The 13,558-nt window shown below is 38.1% G+C and overlaps 1 protein-coding gene across 2 annotated transcripts in view; it reads right to left on the bottom strand.

Annotated features, from left to right (window-relative positions):
- Positions 1-1,178: 1,178 nt before the first annotated feature.
- deptor (DEP domain containing MTOR-interacting protein) overlaps positions 1,179-13,558 on the bottom strand; it is a 39,030-nt gene continuing 26,650 nt past the window's right edge. For both annotated transcript variants that reach the window (XM_037676391.1, XM_037676392.1), the window contains exons 6-10: positions 12,003-12,185; positions 9,585-9,722; positions 8,104-8,174; positions 5,670-5,774; positions 1,179-1,922 (exon numbers count right to left, since the gene is read on the bottom strand). In XM_037676391.1, coding sequence (XP_037532319.1) covers positions 1,794-1,922; positions 5,670-5,774; positions 8,104-8,174; positions 9,585-9,722; positions 12,003-12,185 — 626 coding nt within the window. In that variant the 3' untranslated portion in view covers positions 1,179-1,793. The remainder of the gene's footprint in view (positions 1,923-5,669; positions 5,775-8,103; positions 8,175-9,584; positions 9,723-12,002; positions 12,186-13,558) is intronic.

Genomic DNA, 13,558 nt, shown 5'->3' with positions numbered 1-13,558 from the left:
GAAGCTCCAAAATTCACGGTTGAACCTCGTGCCTTCATGCAAAAAGTTTTTCTTTGAAAGAAGAAGCTGAGAACTTGTTTACTGATTTTGTATTAAAAGGTTTGTGTGAAAAATGCTATGCTAAAGAATTCAAACCACACCGAGCGGCCGCCATTTTGAGAACCGAAGAAAGACGTCAAGAGGCCTCCCTCCCATTTTCATAAAGCGACACACTGCTCGCTCCCTCACTATCTATCCTTCGGTTCAAACAGCCTTATATTGCCACCTGGTGGTCAAAAAAGGTACATGCAAAGCAAAACAAACATTTATTCTTAAATTTGACAATAATTATTAATTATTGTCAAATTTCAAACAATATTATTGTTTATCGCTATAATTTCTGAAACAATTAATCGGCAAGTAAAATTTGTTATCGTGACAGGCCTAGTGCTAAAGTTTTTGCTCTGAATGTCAAACGTTCTAAATATAACAAAGAAAATTAACAGTTAGGGCAATAAACATTTGTTTCTAAATAAAATTTGGTTTTACAAAGCGCTGCAGTGGAGTTATTTATTTTTTTAATCTGATTGTTTCTCTACAGCAAAGTGATTTTACTTTGTGTGTTGTAAATATATAAAAAATATACATTCTTATGCAGTTTAACTTTATTTTTTAACTATTGTCAGTTAAACATAAACATACTCTGATGACGTTTTCATTTTATATTTTATATTGGCATGTGGCAACAGTGGAAATCTGTCAGAAAACTATTTTTACAATCGTTTAAAATTCATATTTTATCCTTACTCAAAAAAGGGGGAAATGAAAGACAAACTTAAACCCGGAGGCACGGTGGTAAAGTTGGTAGAGTGGTTGCCTCTCAGTGAGAAGATCACCGGATCAAATCCCAGTCAGAGCACTTTCTGGGTGGAGTTTGCATGTTCTCTCCGTGCATGCGTGGTTTTTCTCCAATTTCCTCCCACAGACCAACAACATGCATGTTAGCCTGATTGGTAACTAAACTGTCCCTAGGTGTGAGTGAGAGAGTGAATGGTTGTTTGTCTCGTTTGTCTCTTTGTGTCCATGTGATGGACTGGAGACCTGTCCAGGGTGTGCCCCGCCTCGCGCACAGTGACTGCTGGATATGGGCACCAGTGACCCGAAAAGAAAGAAGCGGGGAAAGATAATGGATGGATGGATGGATGGATGGATGGATGGATGGATGGATGGATGGATGGATGGATGGGAAAGATAATGGATGGAAATTAAACCCTAAAGCGTTCCCAGATTTTAAAATATCCACCAGTAGAGGGCAGTGTGGAGCAGAAGATAAATCCAGACATCTTCTGGAGCCTCTGCCAGAAGTCAATGAACTGTCCACCAAGTAACTATGACCAGTTTACAGTCTCACCTTTGACTTGTTCAGCTCTGGATTATGATGTTGGGTTTTCAATTCACAACCTTGTTTTTATTGCTTTTCCTTGATCAGGAACGCACACACACACACACATTAACTCCATCATGAAGAGTATTCCTTTTAAGACTGACAGTCTTTGTGGACACTTAAGAAACAGTTGGATCACAGATGTTTTCCTGTTTATCTTGACAACAAACAAACTCAGAGCAATTTGCACAACTTCTCCGCAGGTCGAGTCCTCTTGTTCTTGAACACACTGGTTCAAACATCCACCTCCCCTTCACAAGAACAAATTTAATTTGAGTTGAGTTTCAAGTGATCCACATTCATCTGTCCATGTGGTGCGAGTTCAAGTACTAACAATCCCTGTGTCTACAGATCTGAAAGACTCTTCCTGTCAAACTTGTGCCTCCTCCATCACCTCCATCACTATTGTTCTGGGCCCCGTCAGGATCAGGCTGCTGACGGTCCGATAGTCCTGACACAAGACGTTTAGTCCGTTCACCGACACCACAAACTGACATACCTGCAGACAGACGGAAAAAGAACAGGCTTTTTAAAATCATCTTTAAAATGTAATATGTTTGACAATAAAGTGAATAAAATGAAGACTTGCCCCCTCAAAACAGTCTTCTGATATTAATGAAATATTTGTAAAAAATGTTTCGGTATGTAGCAGTATGTGTGGTTGGAGAAAAGACGGCAGGCGTCGACACACATTTGCACAACTCACAAAAACTCGGAGTCAGATCAAAACAAAGACTTCGTCTTGCAGCCGACGGCAATCCTTGAGAGGGCATCCACTTCCCGGGACAGCATAGAAACCACCGGCCGCCTTTCTGTTGGCATCTACCTGGTATCTGAGAAAAACTACGACCCGGTAGAAGCTGTAACTTCCGTTGACTCTGCTGAGACCGTTTTGAGCGCCAGCTTACCGTGTTTTTCAGCGTATAAGGTTCAGCTTCTTTCAGCTTCCTTGTACAAATTTAAACTTTTTTCCAGCTACTTTTAGCTAAATTCAGCTGTTTTGTGCTCTTTTCAGAATCTTTCTTTCAACTACAATGTTTTTTTTTTTTGCTTCTTCTAACTTCTTTCTGCTATTTTCAGCTTATTCTGCTCCTTTGGGCTTATTTATGCGTTTCAGCTTTTTCTGCTATTTCAGCTACTATTTACTGTAGCTGTTCATGCAAAATTTAGCTCTTTAGGCTAATTCCACAATTTTTGCCCTTATTTAAATTTTTTCAGCCTAATTCAGCAAAAAATGTGCTCTCTCCACCTCCTTCTGGTAATTTAAGCTTCTTTCTGATTTTTTTTTTTAGCTACTATACAGTTGTTTTTTGCTCATTTCTACCTTTTTCAGATAATTTCCACTTTTTTGTGCTCATTTCTGCTTCTTTCGTCCTAATTGAGCAAACATATTCTTTTTGCTTTCTTCTGCTAATTTAACCTTGTTCTACATTTTCAGCTACCTTTTAAGCATTTGGCTAATTTCAGCTGTTCCTAGATAGATTCAATTTTTTGTGTAATTTCTGCTACTTTCAGTCAAATTAACTTCTTTCTGATCATTTCAGCTTGTTTAACTCCTTTCAGTTTATTTCTGCTAGTTTCTGCTATTTCAGCTACTTTTTTGCTGTTTTGTGCTAAATTGAGCTTTTTCATTTAATGTCACAATTTTTGGAGCTCTTTTCAGCTCTGTCCACTTCCTTCTGCCTTTTCAGCTACTTTTCAACGTTTTTAGATAATTTCCTATAATTTTTGTGCTCATTTCTGCTTTTTTAAACCCAATTCAGCAAATATGTGTTCTTTCTGCTTTCTTCTGCTAACTCAGGCTTGTTCTTCCATTTCAGCTAGATTTCAGCATGTTTTTAGCTAATTTCAGCTGCTTTTCAGCAAGTTCTTCAGCAATAAGCATTTACATTGCATTTTCGCAGGAAACGCAATTTTGCTAGTTGTAACTGTTGTTAGTGCAGAAAAACTTTTCACTGCAGTCATCTGTAATGGGCATGTGCGATTTCACACCAGTGGCATATTTCAGACCTCTGCAGGGGATCCCCTGAAAATCTCCACTCTGAAACCAGGATTCAGAAACCTTTGATTTCAGAGATCGAGAGCTGTCGTGTACACAAATGTCTGAACTGTGGCAGAAAGGATCTGGTTTCATTCAAACAACGCGTCGTGTAAACAGGGCCTTAGAGATGACACAGAGCCTGTTAGTGATTTTACAACCTGAAGTCAGAGATTTAGAGGGTGTAGCTTCTACTTTGGCCCTTTGCCTGGACTGAAGTGCCAACACTTCACAGGTCTGATTACATTCTCCTCTGGCCTGTGTATCTGAGTCATTAAACATCAGTAAAGCTGCTCAGATAAGATGAGCCTTCTAGGAAGTGCAGGTATTTAAACCTGTAGTACGCATTTCTGCTGACATGGAATGTACTCTGTCGGTGACGGTGTTGTGGTATTTATCTCATCAAATGATCTATTATTTATTTCTTCCTTTTAAAAACTGAAACTCAAAGAAAGTCATGAAATCAGTCAATGTGCCTGGCACAACAAAAACATTTATTAAAGTATGAGGCCTTTATGGCTGACTTGAGTCTTTAAATGTTACCTGTTTCCATGGTAACACCAGCAGTCAAAGGAAAACGGACGTTATCTTAATTGTTTCCTCTTTAAACACCTTCACAGGTTTCAATGCAGATTTTTAAAAAATGTGTTGAATTTTCATTCCAACACCCCCACTCTTCCCCCCCCCCCCCCCCCCACACACACACCCATGTTGTAGGTAAGACCTTATCTGTGCATTCCCATGATTCCTAGCTGCAGTTCCTGTTGACATTCTTTCATGCCAGCTGTGGCAGGAGAGCCAGCACTGCTCTGGTTTTGTCTCATTTTCCAGTATATTTTTCTGCACACAACAGCTTTTGCTACTCTCACAGCTTTTCTTTTATCTTACTTCTCCTGTAATCTGTATACATTTAAATTATTATTTTTTTCTTTCAAAAAGGGTTTTTATAGCAATACTCAGAGGTCAAAACATTGTTAGTCTCTTTAAATCAGTCCAGCACAGATTAGAGGTATCACAAAACAACTGTAGGAACAAATTTTGGATAAATATGACTGAAGATTCCATCAAGCGATAACATTAAGACCAGGGCTTAATTTGAGCCTTATTTTGAAAGGGTGCGTTCCAGTAACTGTTTGTTTGGATGCGGTAACTCTCAGGCTTACTAATAATAAAGTTATAAACAAATTTGACTGCCTTGAAGGAATAAAACTTATATTGGATATGTAATCTGAAAATAATTACATAAACACCAATTATAAACATAACAGACACTTAGGAGCTTCTTAATATCACATACAGGTAAGAGCTGCTCCTTCGAGTAAGCATTTCTGCTTCGACCCTTGAAAAAGATCTCCGCCCCTAAAAGTACAGTCATGGGCAATTGGGATTATTTATTAAAAATACAACAAGATAAATGTTTGATTGTTGGGGGGTGGGAGGGTCTGGGGGTCCTCCCCCAGAAAATTCTGAATAAAGTAGATGCAATTTCCTGCATTTTGTTGTATTTGAACAGGTTATTATACATCTAGGTTTACCTACATTTGTAAACACTCTCCGCTTCTGTCAAGCATCCTAACCCCCACCCCGCCCTTACTTGATGGTTCCAAGTCCGACTGTCACTGCTCATTGTTGTCCGACTCCACATGTGAAAGCTCCAGGCGCCTCCTCCATCTGGGCTCCTGCCCGCGTACGACTTGCCTGGTCAGTTCAGCACTCACCCCCACCACTCTTTTAGGGATGGAGATGTTTTTAAGGGTAGATGTGTAAATGATACTTGAAGTGGCAGCTCTTATGCAATATTAAGAAACTTGTGAGTGGCTGCTGTGTTTAAAATTAGTGTTTGTGTAATTCTTCTCTGTTTATATATCCAATTTGCTCAAGGCAGTCAAATTTGTTCATAACTTTATTAGAAGTAGCCTTAGAGTTACCGGATCCAAGCAAACAGTTACTGGAATGCACCCTGTCAAAATAAAAGAGTTCTTGGATCCTGTTCCGGCACAAATTAAGCACTGGCGTGCTCTATTCATATACCTATGTAGGTAAACATAGACGTTTAATAACCCATTAAAATACACCAGAATGCAGGAAATGGCATCTACTTTATTCAAAATTTTACAAATTAAGCACTAATTAAGACACCTGTTTGTTTAGGACAACTTAAAAAAAAACAACAACATAACAACAGTTGTGCATCTCTCCAGGTCTCACCTTCATGCCAACAGCAGCAGCAGGTCCACCAGGGTCCACAGCTTGGACGTGACAGGGTTTGCTGCCTCGCACCACAAAGCCCCAGCCCACAGCATCACCAACAATCTGCGAAACAGAAGAACTTGTTCAGAACTGGCTGGAGATCTAGAGAGAGGGTTCAGAGTTTAGATGGTCAAGAATTCAAGGCCTTGCATTTCTTGAAAAAAAATGCACATTGCCCACCACCTTTCACGCAATAAAAAGATCATCTTATGATGAGAAATGATGGAGTTCTAGCCACTTTGGTCAAATTGTTTACATTCTGAGCTGCAGTGCTATACAGTAATAAAACTGTGGTCATAAAAATAACTCCTGTACAAAAAAAAGTATTTATTTTAAAGCCTTCATGTAAAAGTGTGATAAAATGTCTACAAAGCAATACTAATTAAAAAAAAAAAATATATATATATATATATATATATAATGCAAAATAAGTGATTGCATAAATGATCACCTTCTTTAAAGGGACTGTCCTAATTCAACCGGGAGAAAGAATGATTGAAAATACAAGTCTGAGGATCGACACAAAAGGATTTCTAAGACCCTAAAAGTCCCCCGGAGTTCTGTTAAATCCATCATCAAAAACAATTAAAGGTATGTGGGACATATGTTATTCACAAAGTGGCTGTGCAAGAAGGAGAATAATGAAAGACATCTGTGAGCATGCTGAAGGAGTTACAAGTTTCAGCAGAGGAGATGTTGCCCTGGTTCTTATAAGGAGAGTAGAAAGAGAAAGCCCCCATTGAAACAAAAACATAATAAATCTTAACTATTCTCTAAACCACGTACCAAACTCAAGGCCCGTGGGCCAGATGTGGCCCACCACGTCATTTTAAGTGGCCCGCGAGAGGTTAGAAGGTCTGATTGTCGTATAATAAATAAGTCAAATGGTGCACTGACAACAAACGACATTTCCCATAATGCATGTCAATTTTGTTACCCACGAAGTAACAGCATCCCACCACTAGACTGCAGTTTTTCCACATCAATATAATTTTTCGAATAAGTGGAATTCAGAAATACAAACAATGATCCCAAAATGTTCAGGAAGAGAAAAGCTGATGCAGATGGAAGGCAGTTTCAAGAAAGATGGGAAGGCGAATATATGTTTGTGCTTCAAGGAGAAAAACCAGTATGTCTTCTGTGTTACGAGGCAGTGGTGGGCGTCAGAGTACAATCTATGTCGGCATTTTGACAACAAACATGGAGCTAAGTATACCAAATTGAGTCTTCAACCCTAATGTAGTTATTTTGAGTTTATTATACTTATTATTTACTTGTTATTATACTTCAGGTTTATGTGTTTATGCAGGTAAATGTTTTCTATAACAATACCATTTCTCATTAGTTGGATGTATGACCCTTGCCAGGCTGTGTGCAGCCTTTTGTTTTTGGTAAAACCTGTCACACATGTTCTTACAGCTTACAATTGTTGGTTGGACCATTATTCTGCCCCTCTATGACAAAAAAGTTTTGAACAAAGTTAATATCATAACTTGTTATTTTTCCTTATTCACTTGGAAAGTTGTATCATTGATTTATGGAGTAATGTAGGTTTCATAACCTGACAAATTAAAAGATTTTATGTTGTAACAGCAGCAGACATGTTTTTCTACATCTATGCAAATATATATATATATGTAATATTTGTAAGTTGAATAAGTAAAAAATTCCGAGTTACTTAAAATTAATGGGTAGTTGCATTTATTTTACATTACATTTAGTTAAATTTAGATACATTTATGCTGTCTTACAGTTACATCTGGCCCTTTGAGGGCAACTATTATGCTGATGTGGCCCTCAGTGGAAATTAGTTTGACACCCCAGCTCTAAACAATCTAGGCAAACAATAGTTTGTAGAAATGTTTGCCTATTTTAAAGTGGCTGTCCTAATTTAACTCAGAAAATGATTATTGCTTATTGTACAACACATATTTTTATTTAATTGGTATTTCTCTGGAGATATTTGATGTCACTTTATTGCTGAAGGAGTTGTTTTTATTTATTTATTATGTCAAGAAGGCCAGTTTAAATTGACCATGATGGATTTAAGGCAGCAACAAAAGCGTAAAACATCTAAGGGGTGGCACTATCTGTGGAAAGTTACTCTCCCGTGATATCAAACTTTAGTTTCAGTATAAGTTTCAATAAAAACACATACAGTATGAGATAACTTGCTAACACAACAGACAAACACACACAAGCATGCAAACACATTAAAAAACAACACTGCCCTGATAATGTTTGTTGCCTGCCACTAAAGAGAAAACAAGAAATTGTCTACTTGAACCTGTAACTGATGTTTGCAATTATTGATGTGTCCACGTATGAACATCACCGTGTTTTTGCATGCACTCAGAAACATGCATGAGTGAGGGTGTGTGTGTGTTCCTACAGTGAATGTCTTCTTTATAAAAGGGCCTCCTGGTGTCAGCAGCTCCTCTGGACTCACTTGTCTTTTCACAACTGTCAAGAAAAACAGAACAAAACAGACGACAGTTCCACGTGCTTCATTAGCGGAGAGACAAAGATCATCCTGAACCTGAGTGTGCTCTGATAAACGACTGATCAGAAATGAGTCGACCTAACGTGAAACGATTTCCTCTTTGGAAAGTTGAATCTTCACATTATTTGAGCTGTGCACAACTTTTGTTCTGGTTCTGCTCTTTTTCCAGCACTTTTTAGCTTATTTCTGCTAATTTTAGCTTTTTCTGCTTTCTCAGCTACATTTCAGCTATGCTTCTGCTAATTTCATCTTTTTGGCTACTTCTCAAATAAATTTAGCTTTTATGTGATCCTTTCAGCTTCTTTCTCCCTATTTCAGTTTTTTCTGCTCTTTCAATCTTTTTAAGCTAATTTCATCTTTTTTGTGATTGTTTTTTGCCAAATTCAGCTGATTTTCTGCTAATTTAGCTGTGCTTTGCTCTGTTACGCTTCTTTCTTGCAATTTCAGCTTTTTTTTTTTGTAGTCCTTTTTGTTCATATCTGTTAATTCAGGCTTTTACGCTCCTTTCAGCTTGTTTTGTTCATTTCAGCATGTTTCTGCTACTTTTAGCTTGTTTCTGCTAAGTTCAGCTCTTTTCATCTTTTTTCAGCTACTTTTTGGTACATGCATTTGTGATAGATAAATAAATGTAAAATGATAAAACTTGTAAACTGGGAGCATCTGAAAACAGCTCATTTTGCTACATTTTTTTTTTTTTTTTTTTTTTTGCTGAGTGTGTTACAATTTTAGACTCAGTCTTCACACCTTGTGATACAAAAAATAATTTTAAAGAGGAAAATATCAGAAACATGTTTCTGTGTGTGCAAATACATCTGCCTTCATTTTACTGTCTGTTGCATGTGTTACGTTGAGCTGGTACAAAAAGACACTCAGCTTAAATTAAACATTCAAAGAAACCTTGAAAAAAGACTAAAGTAAGAAAACACACTCACACTGCTCCAATTCATAACTTAAAAAATAAATCACTTAGATGGCAAATGACTGGGTAAAAGCCGTTTTTGTCTATAGTAAATAAGTTTGTCCCTTAATAATGTTTTAATTAAGATTTTAGGGAAAAAAAACTGTAAGGCTAATTGGAAGTTGTTTGTATTTCTAAATGTACATTAAACTAGTTTCAGAGGTGCAAATATTATTCACTATAAATTGTAAAATCAATATAAAAGTTATCCTAGAATTAGCTGATTTTATGCTTTAATCATTGACTTTGGTCAAAAAAAAAAGTCAAAAGAAAGCACAAACATCTACTGAGATGCAGATGTTTCCACTTATGTTAATGGTACCTAAAGTCAAACTATGATTTATTATACTTCTAGAATTGAACAGATAATAGCTGCATGATGAGGACCCATACCGCCTTCGTTCCATCTTACCAGACTTAGGGTTACAGAGGACAGGTGGACTGCTGCTGAGTGTGGGACTGCTGCTGAAATAACCACTGCTGCCACAGCTGCTGCTCATGCTGCTCCGCCGAGCTCCGCCCGTCACCTTGATTTCTTTAGTGGGACTCACTGGACAAAAGGATGGACATATTAAAGTGAAAGGCAGAAGGCTAAAAAAAAGCAATGAAGCTATGAAAGAAAACCGTTTATACTCTGACAATTTCTAACTCAAGTAATAACCATCATCCGTCCACATGTAGTCACTTTAGGGCCACACAAAAAGCAAATTTGCTCATTTTTAAATTATTCAACCTTTCTAGATAAAATCATTGTGTTGAGATAAAATCCTTGTGTTGGGATTGAAATTAAACAGAAAAATAAGTTCAATCAAATTTTATACCTATTTGAAATTTCCAGTTTATTGGATGCTGTGACATTTATTTGTACAAATTGCAACACACACACACAGAGATCAATATATAGATTGTTATTTGATCATCATCTGAACCAATCGGTTCAAAGCGTATCGGAGTGAGCAAACTTTCTGTGTCACCTATGGTGAACATGTGTCCTCCTTTGCTCCTCGCTGGTGTCCCACAGGGTTCAGTTTTAGGACCACTTCTCTTTTATTTTATTTACCGTACTTCAGCTTGGGTCTATTTTTTGAAAGTACAGACTTTCTTTTCACTTGTATGCAGATGACTGTCATGTTTATGTCCTCTTGACAAAAAGGACTAATTTTCCTCCAAACCACTACAAAAATGTCTCAAGGACTTAAAGATCTGGATGGGTCTAAACCTCTTGCATTTGAATGAGAAGACAACTGAGGTTATGTTTTTTTGGAACCTTCATTGACATCCCAGATGTAGATCGGCATTCCTTGGCTCAATACAGTAAGTCAGTGATCACAAACCTGGGTGTTAAAGTTTATAATGATTTTAAAAATTGATAATCAATCAGAGTAACAGTTAAATCAAGCTTTTCAGTTGAGGCAGCAGGATAAAATCAAGTCATTTCTTACTGTGCAGATCCACAACTTCTCCTCCTCCACCATAACCCTCAGCACTGACTCCCCTCAGGGATGTGTGTTGAGCCCCCTCCTGTTCACTATGCTCACGTATGACTGTGCTCGCTACCTATTCAGGCTGTCATATTGTAAAGTTAGCAGACAATACAGAGGTGGTGGGATGCATCACAAACAACGATTAGTCCAGCTGCAGACAGGAGGTGGAACACCTGGAGAGCTGGTGCAGGAAGAACAACCATTCACATCGTGTGAAGAAGACGAAGGAGATGGTTGTGGACTTCAGACGGAGCAAACACACCTACACCCCCAACACCCCACCACCACGAACATAGGAGGATCTGCGGTGGAAGTGGTCTCCAGTTACAAGTACTTGGATGTGCTCCTGAACAACAACCTCAGCTGGGGCAAAAACACCACCAGCCTGATCAAGAAAGCTCATCAGAGATTTTACTTCCTCAGACGGCTGAGACGAGCTGATCTGGGAAGCTCCGTCCTCACCTCCTTCTGCAGGTGTGCAGTGGAGAGCATCCTGTGCGCCAAAATCAACGTGTGGCATGGAGGCTGCACAGCTGCAGAAAGAAAAGCTTTGCAGAGAGTGGTGAAGGCTGCACAGAAGCCTGTTGGAGTCAGTCTCCCCACCATCACAGACATCTAAACTTCCATATGCAGGAAGAGGGCCACCTGCATCATGAAGGACCCCACTCACCCAGCACACACTCTTTTTGCCCCGCTCCCCTCAGGAAGGAGGTTGAGGAGCATTAAGTGCAGAATCATTAGACTGAGGAACAGCTTCTACCATGAAGCTGTTAGACTTATGAATCTCTAACCAGAATCATCACTATGGAAAAAAAATAAAATCACTTTAATGCCACTTTAATTGATGGTATGTGACTTATCCGTGCTGCTGATCTCATGCTGCTGATCATCTCATGCGGTTTCTCTAAACTGAGCTCATTCTAAAAGCTATCTGCAAAAGGTAAGATATTAAGTGGTCATTACATTTCACAAAACCTCCACTTCAAAAGATCTTAACTTGTTTTGTAATGTTATAATGAAAGTCAAGTTGTTTTACTCTCTTCTTCCACCTAGCAACACAGACTTGATTACCCTGTTATCTTTATATGGCAGAAAGAAATCCCAAGGCCAGCAGAGTTATGGCTGTGTGTCTGTGTTTGGATGTTTGAGTCCACACAAGATAAGACAAATGAGCTAAATACATGATCAACACAGAAAAACAAGGCTAATTTCGAGCATCTTAAAGTAAATTGCTCTCTGAATGTCCACACAAATTCAGTAATATATTCAAAGTTAAAAGAGTATAGAGGACAACATGTAGCATTCTTTTTCTGCGAGGACTTTTGTGTGTGAAGTTCACCATATACCTGACAGGAAGCTGGTGTTGCCCCCGTCCGGCTGCTGTTTACGCAGACAGAAGGGGCTATCATGGCTCTCAGGGATGCTAAGACTGCGCTCGTGAAGAAGCTCGATCAACCGCCGCCGTCGCCGGAAGTTCATCCTGAACTGGTAAAGGAGGGGCCCGCTGACAAAGTGATGCTTATTGGTGACTAAAAAAAAAAAAAAAGAAAAGAAGTGGACACAAGGACATGGAAGATATTCTGTTACAAAAATAAACAGCAAGAAATACGATCTGTTGGATGCAGGAACTGATTTAACAATATCCTAATATTAAATTTTAAAAACATAACTTTTAAAAGTTCAAGGGTTAAAAGGTTCAAGTTGATTGTAACAAATAAATCATGAATTCAAAAAACGTTCAATACAAAAACAACTGGACTGACTGAGAATCTTCACCAGCAAACAAATCATGAACTTAAGCTACATCTAAGGTCTTGCAGCCAAGGAATAATAATCTAAAGAACTAAAGTAATAAAACAGAGCTGAACAAACACAAAAAGCATCAGCCTTAGTTATCTACACAGGCTAGATAAGACCAAGTGTTAGTAAAATGTAGACTTGTCAAGGTGAATATAAACCCCGCACACTGGTTTATTTATCCTCAAAGGCAGCAAAGCCTGTCAGTTTCATGTCTGAAAATGGAATTAAAATATATATGTATAATGTCTTTTTTTAATGTCTAAATCCTCTTAGAGTTAACTTTTTATCTACCCTGACACACTTCTCAGAAACTTGCAGGAGTTTCTCGTGTCTCTGTGTTCTTATTAGATAAGACTCTGACAAAAGGAACTGTTTTATTAAGAGGCTGTGCTGTAACGTCATCTCCAAACTATTTTAAACCAATATGGATCATTTATAGTGAAGATTTTATTTAAGAAAAAAAATTACATAACATCTTCAATTGTATTTTTTGTCATTTAAATCAAATGATAAGCTCAGAGCTGGTCTAAGGATGGCTAAAAGCAAACAGACTGGTGCCACCTTTAAAACAACTTGTCTCAAAAACTTCACCAGGTTCACAAAAATGCTATTTTATAAACTTTTATTTGGCTGTTAAATTCACAACTACATTATTATGCACAAAGACATAGAATATGATATTTTTGTTTCCCCCCAAGACCAACAGTATGAACATCTATTCAAGTTTTTTAGACAAGAGCTGTTTTAAAATAGCAGCAATCCACTTGGGCTGTTAGCTCGTCAGTTCAATCAGAAATAAAACTTTTTCACAGAACCCCACTTCAAAAGATCTGAACTATCCTTTTAATAATAAACATTTTGTTGCTTTTTTGAATTCATGTAATATGTTGGTATTATCTTTATGTCATATTCCAAAAGCCTGTTCATCATCTTCATGACAGAGCAGTTACTTCCTCGGGGAGGGTGAAGCTGTAAGGTCCATGAGGCCAACAGGAAAAAGATTAGGCTCTATCACATAACTAACATATAAGACTGCCTTTGTGTGTGTGTGTGTGTGTGTGTGTGTGTGTGTGTGTGTGTGTGTGTGTGTGTGTGTGTGTGT

Source organism: Nematolebias whitei, chromosome 5 (assembly GCF_014905685.2).
Source record: "Nematolebias whitei isolate Nwh7 chromosome 5, NemWhi1, whole genome shotgun sequence".
NCBI lineage: Eukaryota > Metazoa > Chordata > Actinopteri > Cyprinodontiformes > Rivulidae > Nematolebias > Nematolebias whitei.
This window is presented reverse-complemented; position numbering and strand designations above follow the sequence as displayed.